Source organism: Cyprinodon tularosa, unplaced genomic scaffold, assembly GCF_016077235.1.
Source record: "Cyprinodon tularosa strain WSP-4 unplaced genomic scaffold, ASM1607723v1 ctg777, whole genome shotgun sequence".
Lineage (NCBI taxonomy): Eukaryota > Metazoa > Chordata > Actinopteri > Cyprinodontiformes > Cyprinodontidae > Cyprinodon > Cyprinodon tularosa.
Window position 1 is genome coordinate 38,863 of NW_024039537.1, and position 22,986 is coordinate 61,848.

The following is a 22,986-nucleotide window of genomic DNA, read 5'->3' on the forward strand; positions in this document are numbered from 1 at the left end:
TGCCACTCCTTTCAGCTAAGAACAGGAAACTGAGGCTACAATTTGCACAAGCTCATGGAAATTGGACAATAGAAGATTGGAAAAACGTTGCCTGGTCTGATGAGTCTCGATTTCTGCTGCGACATTCGGATGGTAGGGTCAGAATTTGGCGTCTACAACATGAAAGCATGGATCCATCCTGCCTTGTATCAACGGTTCAGGCTGGTGGTGGTGGTGTCATGGTGTGGGGAATATTTTCTCGGCACTCTTTGGGCCCCTTGGTACCAATTGAGCATCGTTGCAACGCCACAGCCTTCCTGAGTATTGTTGCTGACCATGTCCATCCCTTTATGACCACAATGTACCCAACTTCTGATGGCTACTTTCAGCAGGATAATGCGCCATGTCATAAAGCTGGAATCATCTCAGACTGGTTTCTTGAACATGACAATGAGTTCACTGTACTCAAATGGCCTCCACAGTCACCAGATCTCAATCCACTAGAGCATCTTTGGGATGTGGTGGAACGGGAGATTCGCATCATGGATGTGCAGCCGACAAATCTGCGGCAACTGTGTGATGCCATCATGTTAATATGGACCAAACTCCCTGAGAAATGCTTCCAGCACCTTGTTGAATCTATGCCACCAAGAATTGAGGCAGTTCTGAAGGCAAAAGGGGGTCCAACCCGTTACTAGCATGGGGCACCTAATAAAGTGGCCGGTGAGTGTACATTCATATTTTTGAGTTGGTTTAAGTTAAAATGACCGTTTTCTATAAAATCTGAATTAGAATAAAAAAAAAAAAAATGAAAAATTCAGCCACAAACAGAGTATTTTTTCTTTTATTTGTTTTGAAAAAAACATTTAGCAGATGAAACTGGGATCCTATCTTAATCCCACTGTAGCTATCACCTTACTGTTTTTAAATAATTAGTAAAAGAGAATTTTTAAAGGAAAAAAAATGAAATAGATCCAACGGACCTATCAATAACCATGTCTGTTCCAGCGCATATCATCATTACAATTTCATTGAGTATTATGTCTTTAGTATAGGGGCCATAACAGGGGTCAGGACATGATCTACAGGGGCACCGGCACCCGTCGGCCCCCGTCTAGCACTGCCCATGACTGTCAGGCCAGCTGTTTGTTTTTATTTATTTATTATTTTTAAGCACCATATTTTTTGGAGGTACGAGGACTCACTGGGGGCGCCGCAGTCGCAGCAGCCGTTGTTGCCGCTTATCCTCTTCACCTCTGCGACGATAGCTTTGGTCAGCTCCTGCACGATGTTGTTCTCCCCTTCGTTCTGATCGCCTTTGAAGGCCATGTTCAGAGCCTCCTCCTTGCTGTTCTGCAGCACCGACACCCAGCTGAAAAACAAACAGATCTCAGTCAGAACGAACAGACGCGCCGCGCCGCCGACCAAGGCTCCGGACGCCAGAACTTACACCTGACAGTCCGCCTCATCCTCGGCCTGGAAGTGGTAGGTTCTGTCATCTGGAAGAGAGGAAGAAACGGAGCTTTCAGAGGAAAACACGGGGAAGGTGATGAGGGGACGTGTGCAAAGGGACGAGTCTGCGGCGTACGTGAAAACAGGTCGAAGCTCTTCTTCTCGTCGGGATTCCTCTTCACCTGGCAGGTGAGCAGGTTGAGTTTGGCTGGAGGTTTGTTGGGCTTTAAAACAAGCAGACAGACGGATGAGACGAAGACATGAAAAGGAACCGGCCAACCTCAACTTGATGAGTTATTTTATCACTTTTAGAAGAATTTAATTAGAAATAGCATATATATATATATATATATATATATATATATATATATATATATATATATATATATATATATATATATATGTGTGACAATGAATGACTGGCTTTTGTATCTATGCTTCTTTTTCTATGTCTGCTTCTGTCTCCTTGAACCCCAGTCGGCCTCAGCAGATGGCCGGTTTCTTCCTGTTAAAAGGGAGTTTTTCCTCTCCACTGTCGCTACAAACATGCTTAGTGTGAGGGATTGCCTTCCAGTCAATGAGTCGATGCAATCAACTGGTTTTCCTTAGATGGAAAACTTTGAATCAATTTGGCTGTATGATCTCTGAGGTATATGAGGAGCAAAATATTTCATGAAATATGAATGTCCCATGAAATAAGTAGATGTAACATTTACTTCTGTGTCTAAAATATGATTACAACATTAAATAGAACATTCAATTTCAAAAATATCCCATTAAATAAATACAGCTTAATTAGTGAATATGTATTCTAGGGGATTGCCAGGATGTTGAGTTAATATTTTTGGGGTCACAGTCTGACATTTTTGGGAACCCCTGCATTAATTCCCAAAGTGGGGGTCGTGACCCCATTTGGGTTCAGGGATCAACAAGCATGGGGTCTTTAGATCCTGTACAGACTGTAAACGAAACACTTAAACTGAAAACGATGAAGGTTATTTATGAGTTTAAAGATATAAAAACATCACAAACCAAGAATATTCATTTATATATATATATATATACATATTTTTTTTTTTTTTTACTAGAATAATAGAATTTGTTTTACACGTTTAAATTTCATTTTTATGTTGCACCGATTAGGGTGGACTCAAAGTTTAATGAAGGTGTTGATAGAACAGATCTGTGACCCATATTAAGGGACTTTTAGTTTTATTTCACATCATAACATGATGGGTTCTGAAAGTCCAGAGAGTTCTGCTCCACTCTCTTCAGGATGAAATATGAAGAACCATCATCTTTTTCATCTTGTTTGAACCTTAACCTGTTAATAACAACCAAACCAGTCATTTAAATCTTAACCTGAAGGAAACTTTTTCATTCTTCTTTAGCTGAAAACATAAACTAGCTTGTTAGCATGAAAACTAGATGGTGAGATTTATCTGGAAAATCTGTCATCAATGTGAAATATTTTGAATACGTTATGAACAGCTGCTTCTGATGTATGAGAATGAAAGAGGAGCTAGCATGCTAATAAAAAAATAACCTTAGCAAGCTCAGCATTAGCCTGCTAGCTTCTCATTGTTAGCGTTAAAGGTTCCTACATGTTTTTTACTCATATATCCACACATTTACAAAATCTGAATTTTGAGTTTTCAGACTTGTTTCATAGAGCAAATATTAAACTGAAAAATAAAGTTATGAACAATATTTCTACAGTGATAATATATGGAAGCTGGAAAAATTGAGGATGGATGGATGATTGATGGATGGATGAGTAGAGGATGGATGATTGATGGATGGATGAGTGGAGGAAGGATGGATGGATGGATGAGTGGAGGAAGGATGGATGGATGGATGGATGGATGGATGGATGGATGGATGGATGGATGGGTAGAGGATGGATGGATGATTGATGGATGGATGAGTAGAGGATGGATGATTGATGGATGGATGAGTAGAGGATGGATGATTGATGGATGGATGAGTAGAGGATGGATGGATGAGTGGAGGAAGGATGGATGGATGGATGGATTAGTGGAGGAAGGATGGATGGATGGATGGATGGATGGATGATTTATGGATGGTTGATGGATGGATAGATCAGTAGAGGATGGATGGATGAGTAGGGGATGGATGGTTGGATGGATGGATTATTGATGGATTGATGGATGGGTAGAGGATGGATGGATGGATGGATGGATGGATGGAGGGATTATTATGGATGGATGAGTAGATGATGGATGGATGGATGGGTAGAGGATGGATGGATTATTTATGGATGGATGAGTAGGGGATGGATGGATGGATGTATGGATGGATGGATGGATGGATGATTTATGGATGGTTGATGGATGGATAGATCAGTAGAGGATGGATGGATGAGTAGGGGATGGATGGTTGGATGGATGGATTATTGATGGATGGGTAGAGGATGGATGGATGGATGGATGGGTAGAGGATGGATAGATAATTTATGGATGGATGATTGATGGATGATTGATGGATGGATGAGTAGGGGATGTATGGATGGATGTATGGATGGATGGATGGATTATTTATGGATGGATGGAGGGATGGATGGATGGATGATTTATGGATGGTTGATGGATGGATAGATCAGTAGAGGATGGATGGATGAGTAGGGGATGGATGGTTGGATGGATGGATTATTGATGGATGGGTAGAGGATGGATGGATGGATGGGTAGAGGATGGATGGATTATGTATGGATGGATGATTGATGGATGATTGATGGATGGATGAGTAGGGGATGGATGGATGGATGATTGATGGATGGATGGATTATTTATGGATGGATGATGGATGGATAGATGAGTAGAGGATGATTGGATGGATGAATGGATGGATGGGTGGATGGATGGATGAGTAGGGGATGGATGGATGGATGGATGAATGATGGGTGAATGGATGAGTAGAGGATGGATGGATGGATGGGTGGATGGATGAGTAGGGGATGGATGGATGGATGGATGGATGGGTGGATGGATGAGTAGGGGATGGATGGATGGATGAATGATGGGTGGATGGATGAGTAGAGGATGGGTGGATGGATGGATGGATGAATGATGGGTGGATGGATGAGTAGAGGATGGGTGGATGGATTATTTATGGATGGATGATTGATGGATGGATGGATGGATGGATGGATGATTTATGGATGGATGATGGGTGGATGGATGGGTGGATGGATGGGTGGATGGATGGATGGATGGATGATGGATGGATGGGTGGATGGATGATGGATGGATGGATGGATGGATGGATGATTTATGGATGGATGATGGGTGGATGGATGGGTGGATGGATGGATGATGGATGGATGGGTGGATGGATGGATGGATGGATGATGGATGGATGGATAATGGATGGATGGATTATTTATGGATGGATGGATGGATGGATGGATGGATGACTGTTACTACTACTAAAGCTGCTGGCACTAAAAGGTCCAACTGCTTTTTTCTCCTCTGGAATTTGAAGTCGTATCTAAATTAGTAGAAACGTGTATTTTTGCTAAAGCTGCTAACGTCAATGTATCCAAACATGAAATATTTCACCCTTAAACCCTTTGAGGATGTTAAACACAGTTACAGGAATTTGAATGAAAACCATATTTATCAGCTTGTTGTTCTGTTGAATTGGTATATTATAAAAGTAAATGCTGTACACCTTTAAAGTTGTGTTTGATCAGCCTTTCCTTTATTAAAACTGTAAAACACTGAATAAAGTGAGGTTTTGTGAATTCATCTCCTCCCCTCCCCAAACGTCTCTAATCATGTTGGATTTAAATCCAGACTCCTTTTCCCACCCTGTTCTCTTTTATCCATTTCGTTATGCTTTTTCTTCGCCTTGTTTTTCTCCTCCTTTTCCGCTTGCTCTGTCCTGATTGGCCCCTTGAATCTCCATGTAAAAACTTTAAAAATAAAAGAAGGAAGACGGAAAAGGAATAATAAATATGAGGCCAAACTAAAAATCATCTATTTCTTTTTTTCCCCAGCGGATGAAGTTGATAAACCCACGGGGAGACCTCTGGTTGGACATGCAGGCAGGAGGGCGGGAGCTTGTCATGCAGGACAACCAATGAGAGGAGAGGACACTTTGTCTTACCGTGCCGTGGCAGATGGTTAGGAAGCCATTCTTAACCGAACACTTTCTCTTCTGCCACACCTTCCTCAACCTGAAGAGACAAAAGGAAACCTTCAGGACTCAATGTGAGCCACAAATCCAAGAGCTAAAGACTTATGCTACGTTCAGACCGGACGCAGCAAAAGCAGCAAAATCGCGTCTGCTGCTTCCTTTTTGCTGCTTGTACCAGTTAGTTCTGACGTGCAGCTGAAGCAGCTTAGCTGCTCTGGCTGCGCGGTGCAAAAGTGTGTCTGACGCGCATTGGGCGGAGCTACTCTATCCTTTCTCTGCCTTGCAGCTATATTTGCTGTGATCAGTGGGAATAAAGTAGTTTTAATATGTTTTTAAGTGAGAAAATACACCTGAAAACGTAATCAGTGCAGTCAGTTCATTCAGATTACAATCCTGCCTCCCAATGTTGCATTTTAAGTTAATTATGCGTTAATAAACTGTTTAAGAGGAGCGATCTCGCTGCTCTCTCGCTGCCAGCCCCCAGATCAGCTTCTCTGATTGGTTGACGCGGCGCGTCGAGCAGCAAAAATTAAAATTTTCCATCTTGAGCAGCAACGCGTTTGCGGCGCCTCACGCGCGTCAGATGCTTAAACGCGCCCGACGCGCTACTTCAGCTGCTCAGACGCGCTGCGCCTGCTGCTCAAAACGCGCCGCGGGACCTTTTGCTGCGCCTTGACGCGCGTCAACCATTGACTTTGCATGTAAACTCGCTGCTTCTGTCGGGCCAGCTGCGCCCGGTGTGAACGCAGCATTATTGACCCAGGCAGCAGGAAATGATTTTACACAAAACAGTTCCTGAACTTTTTTCTTATGTTACGTTCAGTTCCGCAAGCAGCAGAAGGAACCAGTTTACATGCAAAGTTAATGGTTGGTGCATAAAAGTGCATCAAAAGGTCCCGCAGTGCATTTTGAGCAGCAGGAGCAGCACTTCATGAGCTTCTGAGAATCTGACGCTGAAGATGCGACCAGGTCAGAGGCTGCTGTTGAACGGGATTCCCAGTGACAGAGCACCGCCAGTATGTGGGGGTCCGAGTGGCTCCGAAAGTGAAGTAATATTTGAAGGCGGGATGGTAATCTGGATGAACTGACAGCACAGATGCAGTTTTCAGGACTTTCTCATTCTATTTTGAGAATAAAGTCGTAATATTACGAGCATAAAGTTGTAATATTTCGAGAATTAAGTCATCATACAACAACCAGTTTCAAAAGAAAGTTTGGAGCTCCGCCCAGCAGATGACGGCCAACCAGCTCCACCAATCAGCAACCAGAGTCTACTTTGACATCCTGCCCAGTTTGATGCTGCTGCTAAAAGATTACCTGATCTGTCGAACCGATGCTAAAGTATAACTTCATATGATGCTCCACATTCCTCATCTTAGGGTAGAAAGTGCTTCTTGTCGGAGTTTTCATAAATTAAAACTTATTTCTCGTAATATTAGGACTTTACTCTCGTAATTTCATGACTATTCTCATTGTGAGTTTTTTCGTGTAATATTATGACTTTATTCTTGTAATTGTTACGACTTTACTGACGTAATTTTACGACTTTATTGACGTAATTTTACGACTTTATTGATGTAATCTTATGACTTTATAGACGTAATTCTGTTACTTTATTCTTGTAATTTTATTACTTTATTCTCATAATGTTACGAATTTATTCTCGTAATTTTGTGATTATTCTCATTGCGCCTTTATTCTCGCAATGTTACGACTTTATTCTCGTAATGTTACAACTTTATTCTCGCACTTTTATTACTTTACTCTCATAATGTTAAGAATTTATTGTTGTAATTTTGTGATTATTGTCATTGCGACTTTATTCTCGTAATGTTACGACTTTATTCTCGTAATGTTACGACTTTATTCTCGTAATGTTACGACTTTATTCTCGTAAGTTTGTAATTATTCTCATTGCGACTTTATTCTCGTAATGTTACGACTTTATTCACGTAATGTTGCCACTTTATTCTCATAATGTAACGACTTTATTCTCGCACTTTTGTGATTATTCTCATTGCGCCTTTATTCTCGCAATGTTACGACTTTATTCTCGTAATGTTACAACTTTATTCTCGCACTTTTATTACTTTACTCTCATAATGTTAAGAATTTATTGTTGTAATTTTGTGATTATTGTCATTGCGACTTTATTCTCGTAATGTTACGACTTTATTCTCGTAATGTTACGACTTTATTCTCGTAATGTTACGACTTTATTCTCGTAAGTTTGTAATTATTCTCATTGCGACTTTATTCTCGTAATGTTACGACTTTATTCACGTAATGTTGCCACTTTATTCTCATAATGTAACGACTTTATTCTCGCACTTTTGTGATTATTCTCATTGCGCCTTTATTCTCGCAATGTTACGACTTTATTCTCGTAATGTTACAACTTTATTCTCGCACTTTTATTACTTTACTCTCATAATGTTAAGAATTTATTGTTGTAATTTTGTGATTATTGTCATTGCGACTTTATTCTCGTAATGTTACGACTTTATTCTCGTAATGTTACGACTTTATTCTCGTAAGTTTGTAATTATTCTCATTGCGACTTTATTCTCGTAATGTTACGACTTTATTCACGTAATGTTGCCACTTTATTCTCATAATGTAACGACTTTATTCTCGCACTTTTGTGATTATTCTCATTGCGCCTTTATTCTCGCAATGTTACGACTTTATTCTCGTAATGTTACAACTTTATTCTCGCACTTTTATTACTTTACTCTCATAATGTTAAGAATTTATTGTTGTAATTTTGTGATTATTGTCATTGCGACTTTATTCTCGTAATGTTACGACTTTATTCTCGTAATGTTACGACTTTATTCTCGTAAGTTTGTAATTATTCTCATTGCGACTTTATTCTCGTAATGTTACGACTTTATTCACGTAATGTTGCCACTTTATTCTCATAATGTAACGACTTTATTCTCGCACTTTTGTGATTATTCTCATTGCGCCTTTATTCTCGCAATGTTACGACTTTATTCTCGTAATGTTACAACTTTATTCTCGCACTTTTATTACTTTACTCTCATAATGTTAAGAATTTATTGTTGTAATTTTGTGATTATTGTCATTGCGACTTTATTCTCGTAATGTTACGACTTTATTCTCGTAATGTTACGACTTTATTCTCGTAAGTTTGTAATTATTCTCATTGCGACTTTATTCTCGTAATGTTACGACTTTATTCACGTAATGTTGCCACTTTATTCTCATAATGTAACGACTTTATTCTCGCACTTTTATTACTTTACTCTCATAATGTTAAGAATTTATTGTTGTAATTTTGTGATTATTGTCATTGCGACTTTATTCTCGTAACGTTACGACTTTATTCTCGTAACGTTACGACTTTATTCTCGTAACGTTACGACTTTATTCTCGTAACGTTACGACTTTATTCTCGTAACGTTACGACTTTATTCTCGTAAGTGTGTAATTATTCTCATTGCGACTTTATTCTCGTAACGTTACGACTTTATTCTCGTAAGTGTGTAATTATTCTCATTGCGACTTTATTCTCGTAATGTTACGACTTTATTCTCGTAATGTTACGACTTTATTCTTAAACTAGAAGAAAAAAAATCTCTCGCCTAGGCCTAATTCTCTGTCGTAATCGCTGCCATTGTTCCAGGCATAGAAAGCATAGCGTAGCTCCGCCCAACGCGCATCAGACCACTTTTCGACTGCGCAGCTAGAGCAGCAAAGATGCTTCAGCTGCTTGTCAGAATTAAACTTATACAATCATCAAAAATGAAGCAGCACACACATTTTTGCTGCTTCTGCTGCTTGCTGTCTGAACGTAGCATAAGCCTTTTTTGGAGTCAAGGGTCTAGAGAAGGTGGTCGTAGAGCAGCAGACCGCTGCTCTTGATCAGTACTGTGTTATGGATAAAAAATGGTTGCCCTCCTTCTCGTCCGATAGATCAATCTCCCTTTCTGCATCTAGATTCAGAACACATTCTACTCCTGCTTCGCCCATTACTGTCATCTTTTAAGGATATTGCCAATCCACAATAGGCTGATGATCCAGTTGTATAAAATTCAACTTTTTTTTTAAGCTTTCTTTTAATTTAAAAGTTTGATCCATCTAAATCAGGATAAAACTGAAGCAATAACCTTGGCACCAAAATACCGTCATCCACAGACTTAGTTTGTTTTACTTTGTTGAAACACTTTGTTATACAAATACATTTTTACATAAACTCTTTCTGAAACAGTTGCAGTTCTTCATTTCTGGGTGGCTGAAATGCCACCCAGAAAGGAAGAAGCCATTACTTCAAAGCGACAAAGACGAAAGACTCCATGGAGAAAAGCCTTCATGTTTGGAGATAAACAGTTAAAGTCTTGGCCAAAAATGGCCATAGTTACATTTGGAGATTAAAAGAATAACCCTGTAAATCTGCGAAAATCTTTTCAACCCTACAGCTGTGAAGTATGGTGGTGGCAGCATCATGTAATGGGTGTGTTTTCATGTAGGATTTCACAACAGATGATATCATATGGACAGAAATGCAAATATTAAAGCTACAACTCAGAGTTTCTCATAGATAGTTCTTCTAAATGGACCCTCAGTATATCATTTGATGGTATAATCTCTATTAACATCACCAAATTAACCACAACTGACTTAAAGACAATCATTGGTTGGATCAGGCTTCATTTCAGGTCATGTTTTTATTTATGTTCCCTGTTTGTGTTTGAGGCTGATGTGACTCATGCTGTTTGGGTTCATGCAACATTGTTTATATATATATATTTAGTTTTCAGGTTTAAGAACATGAATAACAAAAAATCTAAACGACACTATGACAGATTATTTCTTCCTAGTGAACAAGCTGACCTAACTTAATCTGTTGCCTTTATTTTTTTCCCAAACATTTGCTGCCATTAATTTCGCTGCTTCTATTTTATTTCCTTTCAGAGCCCTGCTGGTTGAAGCAGTTTGCTTTTTTCCCCCTCAAAGTTTTAAATGTAAAAGATTGAAAACCATAAATGATAAAAACTCCTACACTCTGGTTATACATTACATAAAATCCCCAAATGATTTGTTTCAGGTTTTCTTTTTCCAAAAATTAACTACAAGAGATGGATTCTGGTAAGATAAATTCATCCACCATCTAGAACGGTGCTGTTGCATTCTGGGACATGGAGTTCACTCACCCCTCACTTCTCTTGTAAAGTACTCCGGAGCGTTCGGTGCCGTGAGCTTTGTTTCCTTGCAGCTGATGGAGGTTGTATCCTGCGTTCTGCTTGGCCTGAAGGTCCTGAGATTCAACCACAACTTATCAAACATCCGCTTCACTACCAGATGCTTTTAAAGGAAAAGTGATCAATCAATCATTATCTATACCTAAAACTAATATGTTCGCGGTGATTTAATGAATTTAGCATTGCGATCACCGAGTCTGGGAGCGGCCATTTTTGTCCAAATATAGTAACCCCTCCCTCCTGTCATCTTCCAGCAGTGACGTCACGGTGCGGTAAGCCTAGCGCCATTCTCCCCGCTTTACAAGCTAAATCAATGGGAACTACTAGACACATCTGCAATCAGCAACAATTATTGAAGATTTCCAGAGGACTTCACCATTGAAATTCACCAGAGCTATAGTGAAACTGACAATGCCCACGTGCATGGCAGCTGGATGCTGGAATACATCGGGTAAAAGTGGAAAAAAAAAAGAGTTATTCCACCTTTCTGATTCCTGATCCTCCACGGACGGGTTGGTCGTTGGATCGCCAACTTGTTGGATGTTTTGAACTTGACTTGGATAGCAGCGCGCTGTGACAAACACCAGATACAGCACTTGGACTTGATCAACAGCCGATACCCAGGGGCTGATTTACCATTAGGGAAAAACTGGGTAGTTGCCTAGGGCCCCAAGTTCCGGGGGGCCCCATAAAACTCTGTTTACATGTATGGTTAATACAACTATTCCTTATTTGTGCACATTAATTACGTTTTTGATCAAAACCCTTTCGCTAAAATGCCATCAGAACGCTGATAATATTAAGTGTGTCTCAGCCCCCCCTTCAGTGTCCACCATATTGGATCAGTCCATTTGCTGCACATGTTCAGAAAGGTCCAAACAGACAGCAGCAAACCATTTGAAAACAAACCATGCAAAGAGCAGTGTTGCCAACTTAGCGCTTTAGTCGCTATATTTAGCCACTTTTCAGACCCCTCTAGAACTTTGATTTCTAAAAAGCTCCTAGCGCCAAATCTAGAGACTTTTTTCTGCTACTGGAGACTTTGGAGACAACATCTAAAAGCAGCGAACTCTGCTCTCCAGAGCGAGTAGATTGGTAACCCCGCCTCCTGCTCTCCTCTATCTTGTCTGCTGTCATGATTCATGCAGCTATTATTTCATCCAAATGAAAAATGGAGAACAGATAAGCAGATCATGGCTTGTCTACAGTGAAAAGAAGGACTGGGTTATTTACTTTGGCCTTTTTGGAAACACAGGAAGGAGCAATCAGCTAAGTGAGCTTAGTGCTTGGAAAAAATCTTTCATTCCTTTAGAGACAGCATGAAAAGTCAGCTGAGTACAAAACATAGAGAGGAAAACAAGAAGAGAGGGACACAACCTAGAACAGATAATGGATGTCTATTCTATTAACATTTCTCTATCTACAGAATGGGGCTGTTTGATGTGTTGTCTTCTCAGTTCAGAGGGCCCCTGACTGTGTTTGCCTAGGGCCCCACATGTCCTAAATCAATCCCTGCCGATACCGCACCATGACGTCACTAACCAGTAGGTGGCAGTAGTGTTCTTTGACAAACATGGATGCCTCCAGTAAAGCACATTCAGATGGAAATTACTCTTAATTAAAAACACTTAATTTATTGAACAGTATAGAATCATTATTATTAGAATCATGAATTCTTAATATTAGACTTTTTCTTTAAAAGGCATGTTGCATCATCTCTAACCCAAGGAACTGCAGTGACCTCTTTTCTGTTGTAAGGGCTCATCTGTGGCAGTAATTTCCTTCCTCTCTGCTTTACTTTGTTTTTGGGGAAAAACTAGATTACTGTCATGATAAAGAAGCTTTTCACCTCTTTCTGGTCCGTCTGCAGCGATGCTTTCAGGGTATCTCTGAGCTGAATCAACTGCTTCCTCTCTCCGTCCTGCGTCTGTTTGATCTGGACAGAAATAAACAGTTTTAGGTCACATTTAGTGTAAAAAAAAAACAGGGGAAATACCTAAAACGGTGATTCCTCACCCCCGCCAGGTCTGTAGCCATTTTCTCCACAGCTGGTTTCAGATTCTCTACAGTTTTAAGCCCGTCCTGAAAAAAACTGCATTAAAAGCAAGTGAATAATCATAAACAAAACATGTGCTACTTTTTTTTTTTATTGCAAATTTTGCCATTTTCTTCTTCCTGAATCTTACTTGCACTGAGCATGGAAGTACTTGATGAGGTTCTGGAGGAAGTCGACGCCTTTCTTCTGCTTGATATCGTTCACCTTTATCAGGTACTGCAGTGAGGAAAGCAGGTAAGAGAAAACTTAATAAACAAAATGACTGATAAGCGCGACGTGGTGCAGGACTGTGAGACCCTTTCAATCCAAAGAGCAACCTGTAACTTCTGTGACCCCTGCTATAGTCGCATAAAAGCAAAAGATTGGACTTCCTCTTTTTACAGAAGCAGGTTTTAGATAAACATCTGATGTGGTTACCCAAACTGTGCTCAGAATGAAAATTGACTCTTAGTTCTGCTTTGGATTTTTTTTGTTTTTCTTTGTATAAAAAAGCGATCAATTGTCTTTCCTTCCTTAAACTTGTAATCCAATCAGGTAGTGAGACCTCATCTTTCAGGCTAACCTTATACACTGGAAAAAATCAAAAAATCAAAACCTAGATGAGTCATTTTTTCTTAAAATAAGTGCATTTGTTCTTGAATTTAGGAGCTAAAAGAGACATTTTGCCAATGGAACAAGACAATTTACATTTAAAATAAGAAAACGCAATTGCATTGTCTTATTTCAAGTGCATTTTATCTAAATATCTTATTTTAAGAGTAAATATACTAATTCCATTGGCAAATCATCTCATTTACCTGCTCAAAAAAAGGGTAAATACACATAATCTGAGAAATATTTACTTATTTATAGATCGTTTTTCCAGTGTATCAATTATTTCCAGAGGTGGAAAGTCACGAAATACATTTACTCAAGTTAGTGTATTGAGTAGGTTTTTTGTGTGTTTTGTAGTTTTTAAAACCGGTAATTTAAATTTTACTTGTTTACGTTTTGAGTGAAGTATTGTATTTCGTTACATTACAAATCCCATCCGTTACTGAGTAAAAAAAAAACTTTGGAAAACCGAAAGGAAGACAAAAAATCGGGCCCCGGTAGCACTACAGCGAGTGACGTGATCAGCATGTAGATCTAGGCTACCAGGCGCCAAGTCTTTCTGTAGGAGATCGGGAACGAGATGGAGGTGGATCAGGAGAGCGACGACGCTTCAGAGAACGTTTCACTAGCAATGCTAGCTGAAACATCGAATTCTGCTGCCCAAAACGACGAAAAGACTGCTTTTCATTTAAATTCCACATCTAATCTGCGGAAGCATGTTTTGGGAGAGATCCCCTGCCCCGTTCAACTGTTTGTTTTTTCAAATGTAACTAAGTAACTTTTACTTAAAATACATTTTAAATTAGCTACTTATTACTTTTACTTGAGTAATTTTTCTGATGGGTAATTTTACTTGTACTTGAGTAATATTTCATCCAAGTATTGGTACTTTTACTTGAGTATGATATTTTAGTACTTTTTCCACCTCTGCTTATTTCACTATTTCCCTTCTGATCATCTGAAGAAAATTAACAAACCCAGTAATATTTCTTACTTGCTCTCAGCAGAAAAGTGCAAACCTCACAACAAGGAAGAAACTCAGTCCTTCCAGGTACAATGTTAATATGTGTGAAACCTGTAGCATAAAAAAATTTGAGATATGTCTGTTCTTAGCCTCATGGGCTCCAAACGAAGGTCTTTAAAGATAAGAATAAGTTCACGGCATGAAGGGAAGGACTGTTGTTTTGAAAAGATCCATCTGGCCAGGGAAAGATATATGAACGTAACAGGCGTTGATGAACTCAAGTTGTTTTTCCTCTGTTTCAGAGGAGTGATCATAGCGCTCTGCATCAGCAGTGCGGTGTCTGACTCCCTGCCACCTCCTAGATCAGCTTCCCTGATTGGTTGATGCGGCGCATCCTGCTCTCCTGCTGCTCAAAACGTGCTGCGGGACCTTTTGCTGCACCAACCATTGACTTTGCATCTAAACTAGCTGCTTCTGCTGCTTGCGGACTGAACGTAGCATAAGGGCGGGGTCAGACTCATCAGTTATAATGACCCGTTTCTAATTAATCAGCCCCATTGTATCCCTATTGTAGATTAACACAACCAGGCATTTCTGTTTGATAATTTTATCTTCTGTCATTCTGTTATTGTCTTTGTTTTATATATATATTCTGTAGGGGGCACTGTTGAGTTCAAACTAAATAAATATAATTAAATTTGTCAATTGTTTCGGTTACCAGCAGATTAATCCGGCTCAGTTGCACAGAATCAGCGGGGATGGTTTGTTTTTAGTCCCAGTTTCTGCTCAAAGATCAGAGAAACTTTTTTTCCCCCTGGTTTTACAAACCTAAAATTGAGCTAAAAACAGAAGCATGACATATAGCGTTCACCGCGACCTACAACAGAGAGGCGGTCTCTGGGAGTCATGTGCTAGAGTAGCCATTAAAGCCACTGAAGACCTGACACGACCTTATGCATGCCTCATTTGGTGTCGGTCAGGTTTCACAAGTTGTTTTTCATAAATTTTGTCCTAATTAACAGACTGGGTTCAACTTCATCCTTTCTGATGGTTCCAAAAGGCTGGGATCCTTCAGAGGTTTTCTTTACAATCCCCTTACATTCCTTTCTTTTTTCAGATGAAACTTTAATAAATATAAATCCTTGTGAAACAGTCGGGCACTAAAGATTACAACTAAAAATTCGTTCTTTAGGATTTATTTGCCTTGTTTTTTTACTTTTCTTTAATGGAAAAGCTCCAAATAACACGGAAAGATTGAACAATTAAGAAGTGATCCATGTTTTTAACTTTTAGAAAACTCCTAAACTTCTAAAATTAGAAAAATCAATCCTCTTATTTATTAAATAAATTAAAGACAGGCTTAATCTTGTGTTGCAATTTCGCCCATTTTCTGCAGGCGTTTAATATTTGGCAAAAAGTGATGCAAATGCAGTAGCCGAAATGGGCAAAAACTATGAGTATGAAATGAATACCCAACATTTCTAAAAATATATAACCAGTTTATTACATGAAAGTTAAAAAACAATCATCAACTGGACTTAGTTTCCAAGTTTGAAGACGTTTCTCTTCCATCCAGGAAGTTTTTTCATGTCAAAATGTCAGAAATGGCGTTGAGTTCCAGGTTTTATAGAGTGGACCGAAACAAAGCCTTGTTTTGGCTTAGAAAACATGCAAATTGAACAGGAAGAATGAGTCCGCTCCTTAACAATGGGCAGTCGTTTCGGTTCTTCGTTAGCTTGTAATATCCCATACTGGTCTATATCTCTGAAAGGGGGATTGTTAGAGGGAATTGTTGGCCTGGCCCAAGAGGTGAGGTCTTCTGTTCTCCTGAAAAGGGGTGGGGGCTGCGATGATAGCGGGAAGAATTCAACTCATTTGCTGCATTGTAGGTTTTTGAAAGCTGAAACCTGAGTCCCTAACCTGACTCCGCCAGATGGATTTGCTCCGCATATCCATCTGGAAACCTTCCGTTGAAGTAATTTTGGGAAGGGGCGAAAATACTGGTTAGCTGATTGGCCTATGTTGGTGATAGACGGGCCAAATAAACCAATCAGATCAATGAAGCATATGACGTACTAACAGAGCGACGACAAAGAGGAGCCAATTGATAGATCAAACTCCAGAGCAGTGTTTTGCTCTTCTTTCAGTGAAGAAATACTCTTTAATTCCGATAAAACTTGCTCGATAGCCACGCTAACGCTAGTTTCATCGGCTGAAGCCGCCATGTTCTTTAGACTGAACTGTCGCGCTTCTCGTTGCGTCACACCTCAACCCGCCTCAAAGCCAACGCTGATTGGACGTTCGTTTGGTGAACGGCTCCAAATTTTCTTTAACGGAGAGTCTCCAGACTGATCTGCGAGTGAAACCTTGAAAGCTCGCGAGATCAGGATGGTCTCACGAGGCTACTGAGTCCCCTCCTCTGGTTAAGGTTGTTTTTTCTTTTTTAACATAGATGGTTTCCTTCACGCCCCTCTCAAACCACCTGTCTTCTTTGTCCAAAATGCGAACATTCTGGTCCTCCAAAGAATGTCCTTTGTCCATAAGGTGTAGATGTACCACAGAGTCTTGTCCAGAGGAGGGCGCTCTTCTGTGTTGGGCCATGCGTCTGTGGAGAGGTTGTTTGGTTTCTCCAATATAAAAGATCAGAGCATTCCTCACTGCATTAAACTGCAGACACCACTCTGCTCAGATTAGGTCTTTAGGATGAACTAGTCTCTGTTTAAGGTCTTGTTTGGTTTAAAATGTTCCGGAATTTTATGTTTGGAGAAAATCCTCTTGAGTTTTTCAGATTTAGCAACATATGGGATGGCGATATTTGTGCGTTCCATCTTCACACCGTTATGTTCTGCTGCGTCTTTTGGATTTCCTTGCTAATTTGACAAACGTCTAGTTTAGGTCTCCGCAGGTTTGATGAATGCGAAGCGTAGCGTCTTCAAACTTGGACACAAAGTCCAGTGGATTGTTTTGTTTGCACTAATCAATTTATGCAAAAAGGTAACTATCACTAAAATAAAATAAAAAAACCAGACATATTGTTTCTGTTTCATTCTGATAGTTCAAAGAAGAAAAACTGTTTATAAAGATCACTTCCAGACATCAAAAGAAAGTCTGAGTAAATTAAAATGAATAATTACAAGAAAGAAGTGATGACTCAGACCAGGTCTGTTTGTCCAGTTTGAGAAATCTAATCTGCTGAGACTTTCTCAAAGCGGTTCACATCATTTCACTTTCACATGGTTCCCCTACAAACCACTAAAGCCAGACCAGTTCACCCAGCAGTCCAGCACTCAGCTCATTGCTTGTGTCGTCACGATATTTCATGTATCACTAACCTCACACATCTGAAGCTGGAAAGTTCGTCTTTCTTTCTCCATATCCTCTGCGATTTCTCCTCCGCTGAACTCCGTCCGAATCATGCCGTGCTGCTTGGCGTGTTCTCGTTTCTCTTTCTCAATCTTTGCTCTGCAACAAGTTCAAGATGTGGTTATAAGTATAGAAAAATCACACCAATCTGAAAGTATTTAACATTTAACATAAATGGCTTCAATTATCCGCCTCTTTACCCTTTACTGAATCTGCACCAATTTGAAAGTAATATTAATATTCTTACAGTTTGGTCTCGTAATCCTTCCAGGATTTATCGAATGACTTCTTCAGGTCCTGAAAAGAAGCAAAGACGTCATTAATTCTTGGTGGATGAAAGGACTTTGACTTTGACGGTTAATTTTACAGGTCATTTACGGTAAAATGAGCTAATGCTTAATGATGATAAATTGTGCCACCTTCTATTTAAAATAGTCTTCTCAATACAAATGTTTAAAATCAAATTCTCTATTTTAGATGTTCCATTAAACCAGAAATAAAAGAGAAGATAAAAAACAGTGATTATTGTCTGGCGGAGAGACCTTGGCTGCACTTTTAATGATGAAGACTGGTTGAAAATACTTTTCTGGGCTCGATGTTAACCATCGCAGGGTAAGTAGTTTTTATTGTCGGGAGAGAACAAATTTCATTGCATTTGCCCGGCGGGCAAATGCAATGAAATTTGTTCTCTCCCGACAATAAAAACTACTTACCCTGGGCTATTGTGCGATAGTTAACATCGAGCCCAGAAAAGTATTTTCAACCAGTCTTCAAAAAAATGCAATGAAAAAAAATGTTATCATTCAAAATTACTTTAAAATCCCTGAAAAAAATCCCAGACAAATTTTTTTTGCGATCATTGCATTTGCCCGTCAGGCAAGTGCAATGATCGCAAAAAAAAAAAAAAATTATCACTCAAAATTACTTTAGAATCACCGACAAAATCACCGACAATTTTTTTTTGCGATCATTGCACTTGCCCGGCGGGCAAATGCAATGATCGCAAACATTTTTTTATTTATCATTCAAAATTACTTTAAAATCCCTGAAAAAAAATCACAGACACATTTTTTTTGCGATCATTGCATTTGCCCGCCGGGCAAGTGCAATGATCGCAATGGGGGGTGGGGAGTGGGGAGAGTTGGGGAAGGTTGTACGCATACATCTTCTAAAAATAATATAAACTTAAGAAGAAAAACAGGAATCAGGGGCAATTAATAACGGTTCATTGCAAAAGAAGAATCAATAAACGATGAGTCGTCGAGGATAGAAAAGCTTCAGAGAACAAATTTAATTTAATCCAATCCAAAAACACTTTAGTGATCTAGAAGAGAAATGAAATGTTGGGTATTATTTAAATGTTTTAAAAAAAATACAATTTGGTGACTAAAAACAATGTTACTCGAGAAAGTTATGGAAAGGTTTTTCATATTTCTTCCTCTAAGGTGCAGAAAATCAAAAATCATTTAATGAATCTGGAGGAATTAGAGGGAGCATCTGTTTTTCCAGGAATATCTGTCTTTTTTTCCACCAAAATAATAAAAAAAAAAAAAAATTTAAAAGCCAGGTTAGAGGACTGGGCTGATCTATAGTGAGAGGAGAACGCCGCAAAAATTAGAAACCAGAGGGAAAACGGATGATCTTCAAATAATTTTTCCGCAAGGATGGGAGAAGGTAATCGCAATCCCAGAGTTTGGAGCAGGATTATAAACATGACAAAGTGAGGAAAAGCTTCTTAAAAAAAACTATTAGGAATATTTTTCTCAATGAAATTCAAATATTAAAGAAAATTGACAAATAAAAACAAACATCTTTAGTTTCTAGAGTCCAGAAATCAAAGCAAAAGCAGAATCAAAGCAGATGTGTCGGTTTGAAACCTGGACAGAAACACTGACCCCTTTCACTCCTTTCAGGTCTCCTTTCAGCAGACTGTCCAGAGGAAACGTGATGATGTTGTTCATGTTCTGCAACTGCACAGACAAAGTCACGTTAAATAAACTGCAGGTAAAGCGAACGCCAAGCATCCCTTCATTTATTTATCCAACCAACTGATACAGCAGAGGATAACAGCAAAGAAGGAGCAAAGCAGTTTTAATGAGATTAAAGCATCCAGATGCTTTTAGGCTCACCAGGTTCTTAAGGAGCGCCGCCAGCTCTTTGGTGAACACGGCGAACTTGAGGAAGGCGGCACCGAGCTCTCCTTCCACATCATTCATGTAGTTGGAAGCAAACTTCTCCATGGACTGGACGTACTGCTCCTCGTTCTCCACGTGAGCTGCGGCACAGAAACACCAAGAACGTCACAGTCGGCACCACAAACGGCAGAAAGACGACGGGAACTTCGACCAAAACAGGAGGATTCTCGAAGCTGAAGACATTTAAAGATTCTAAAGCAGCAGATCAACTGTAAGGTCAAAAGTAGTGTTGCACCGATGCCACTTTTTTAGCCAAGATACCGAACCTGGCTGTGCAGTATCGGCCGATAATGATACCACCTGTTAGAAATTGATGTGTGTGTAAGAACTGCAGACTACTTGGATGTAAACTCATTGCCATCATGGCTTTGTCAAGCTGCTGCCTACCTTTTTATTGCCTATCTGGAATAGGTGACAATAGTTCAATAAACGTTTTGCTCTCAAAATGGTATCAGTGCCTCATTTTTCGGTACTCGCCGGTTCCAATACCACCATTTTAGTGCTGGATTGGGGCCCAGCCTGATGCTGGTATCGGTATCAGGGCAACACTAGTCAAAAGTGCAGATAATATTTAAAAATCCAACTTCTATAAAAGTTAAAATCAAAAGAAAAACGCTTCAAATCTGTATAACCTTTTAAATAAAACCAGCATCTGATATTTAATGATTGGGGTCATCAACGTGGTGCCTGCAGGCAGCAAGGGGCCCTCATACGGAAGAGGATTAGGGCCACTGAAAAGAAAAAAAGTTAACTGATTTTTAATTTTATTTCAGTTTAACATGGGAAAAAAGTCAGAATTTTGACTTTCTTCACAGAATTTTGACTTTAATCTCAGAATTCTGACTTTTTTCAGAATTCTGACTTTTTTTCAGAATTCTGACTTTAATCTCAGAATTCTGACCTTTTTTCAGAATTCTGACTTTTTTTCAGAATTCTGACTTTAATCTCAGAATTCTGACTTTTTTTCAGAATTCTGACTTTTTTTCAGAATTCTGACTTTTTTTCAGAATTCTGAAAAAAAGTCAGAATTCTGAGATTAAAGTCAGAATTCTGACTTTTTTTCAGAATTCTGACTTTTTTTCAGAATTCTGACTTTTTTTCAGAATTCTGACTTTAATCTCAGAATTCTGACTTTTTTTCAGAATTCTGACTTTTTTTCAGAATTCTGACTTTTTTTCAGAATTCTGACTTTAATCTCAGAATTCTGACTTTAATCTCAGAATTCTGACTTTTTTTCAGAATTCTGACTTTTTTTCAGAATTCTGACTTTAATCTCAGAATTCTGACTTTTTTTCAGAATTCTGACTTTTTTTCAGAATTCTGACTTTAATCTCAGAATTCTGACTTTAATCTCAGAATTCTGACTTTAATCTCAGAATTCTGACTTTAATCTCAGAATTCTAACTTTTTTTTCCAGAATTCTGACTTTAATCTCAGAATTCTGACTTTAATCTCAGAATTCTGACTTTAATCTCAGAATTGTGACTTTAATCTCAGAATTCTAACTTTTTTCCTCAGAATTCTGACTTTAATCTCAGAATTCTGACTTTAATCTCAGAATTCTGACTTTAATCTTAGAATTCTGACTTTTTTTCAGAATCCTGACTTTAATCTCAGAATTCTGACTTTAATCTTAGAATTCTGACTTTAATCTCAGAATTCTGACTTTAATCTTAGAATTCTGACTTTTTTTCAGAATTCTGACTTTAATCTCAGAATTCTGACTTTTTTCTCAGAATTCTGACTTTTTTCTCAGAATTTTGACTTTAATCTCAGAATTTTGACTTTAATCTCAGAATTCTGACTTTAATCTCAGAATTCTGACTTTAATCTTAGAATTCTGACTTTTTTTCAGAATTCTGACTTTTTTTCAGAATTCTGACTTTAATCTCAGAATTCTGACTTTTTTCTCAGAATTCTGACTTTAATCTCAGAATTCTGACTTTAATCTCAGAATTCTGACTTTAATCTTAGAATTCTGACTTTAATCTTAGAATTCTGACTTTAATCTTAGAATTCTGACTTTTTTTCAGAATTCTGACTTTAATCTCAGAATTCTGACTTTTTTCTCAGAATTCTGACTTTTTTCTCAGAATTCTGACAGCTAGCAAACATGTTACCATCAAGCCGTAGCCATGTCTGTTTTAGAGACTAGCTCTCTTGTTTTAATGACCTTCTGCTCCTCCATTAATGAGGGGACCCCTCGGGCACGTAAAAAGTTGCCTAATTCCATCATTTTCCACCAATGTGTCACTGGCCCTCCCACACAACTCACATTTGTCAGTGAAGCTCCACATCTCTACCTTCATGCTGCCCATCTACATTAAGATCCAAAATTCCCATATTAAACTGAAATAAAATTTAAAAATCAGTTAACCTTTTTTTTTTTTGAGTGGCCCTAACCCTCTTCCGTACCCTCCAGTACCACATGGTGTTCTGAAAATAAAACAACTCCTCAGTGGGCCAAGTTTGAAATATTTTTTTTATTCTGTTGCTCTTCTATTTTTAATCATTTATAGAGCATTTCAAAATGAAAATGTCTAAAATAAAATTTGAAATGAAAAGAAACAACAAAAATATGTTATGTTATATGTTATGTAAAAATATGAAGTTCAGGTGAATGCTAACCCTTGCAGTTCCTGGGTCGGTATTGGTAGTAGGGGTGAATATTGGCATGTGTGTTTATTATATTATTATACGTGTCACGATTGATCAAAATACGTTATCACAATATTGCAATATCACTATATATTGCAAGATTTTTCCTAACGATCAAAATGGAATGTATAGATAAAAAAAGCAAGTGCTGTAAATTGATTTTTTTCACACCACTAATTGGTAGCCTTTCTTAGGACTCAGTAGCCTTGAAGTGGCCGTTAGCCTTAACAAGGTTGGTGACGCCTGATCTAGATCAATGTTGAACCAAAACTTGGAAAGAAAAAATTAACATTTGCCACAATAGATGGAAATCTTGTATCCACTTAAACTGCAAGC

General features: G+C 38.7%; 1 protein-coding gene across 2 annotated transcripts in view; it reads right to left on the reverse strand.

Moving 5' to 3' along the window:
* asap2b (ArfGAP with SH3 domain, ankyrin repeat and PH domain 2b) overlaps positions 1-22,986 on the reverse strand; it is a 77,214-nt gene that overhangs the window by 28,571 nt on the left and 25,657 nt on the right. The window contains exons 3-15 of one of the 2 annotated variants that reach the window (XM_038270784.1): positions 19,927-20,072; positions 19,693-19,767; positions 18,045-18,094; positions 17,767-17,896; positions 13,007-13,092; positions 12,837-12,912; positions 12,670-12,756; positions 10,773-10,876; positions 5,563-5,632; positions 5,264-5,368; positions 1,568-1,655; positions 1,430-1,478; positions 1,185-1,351 (exon numbers count right to left, since the gene is read on the reverse strand). In XM_038270784.1, coding sequence (XP_038126712.1) covers positions 1,185-1,351; positions 1,430-1,478; positions 1,568-1,655; positions 5,264-5,368; positions 5,563-5,632; positions 10,773-10,876; positions 12,670-12,756; positions 12,837-12,912; positions 13,007-13,092; positions 17,767-17,896; positions 18,045-18,094; positions 19,693-19,767; positions 19,927-20,072 — 1,233 coding nt within the window. The remainder of the gene's footprint in view (positions 1-1,184; positions 1,352-1,429; positions 1,479-1,567; positions 1,656-5,263; positions 5,369-5,562; positions 5,633-10,772; positions 10,877-12,669; positions 12,757-12,836; positions 12,913-13,006; positions 13,093-17,766; positions 17,897-18,044; positions 18,095-19,692; positions 19,768-19,926; positions 20,073-22,986) is intronic. The other variant, XM_038270785.1, reaches the window with a different exon arrangement.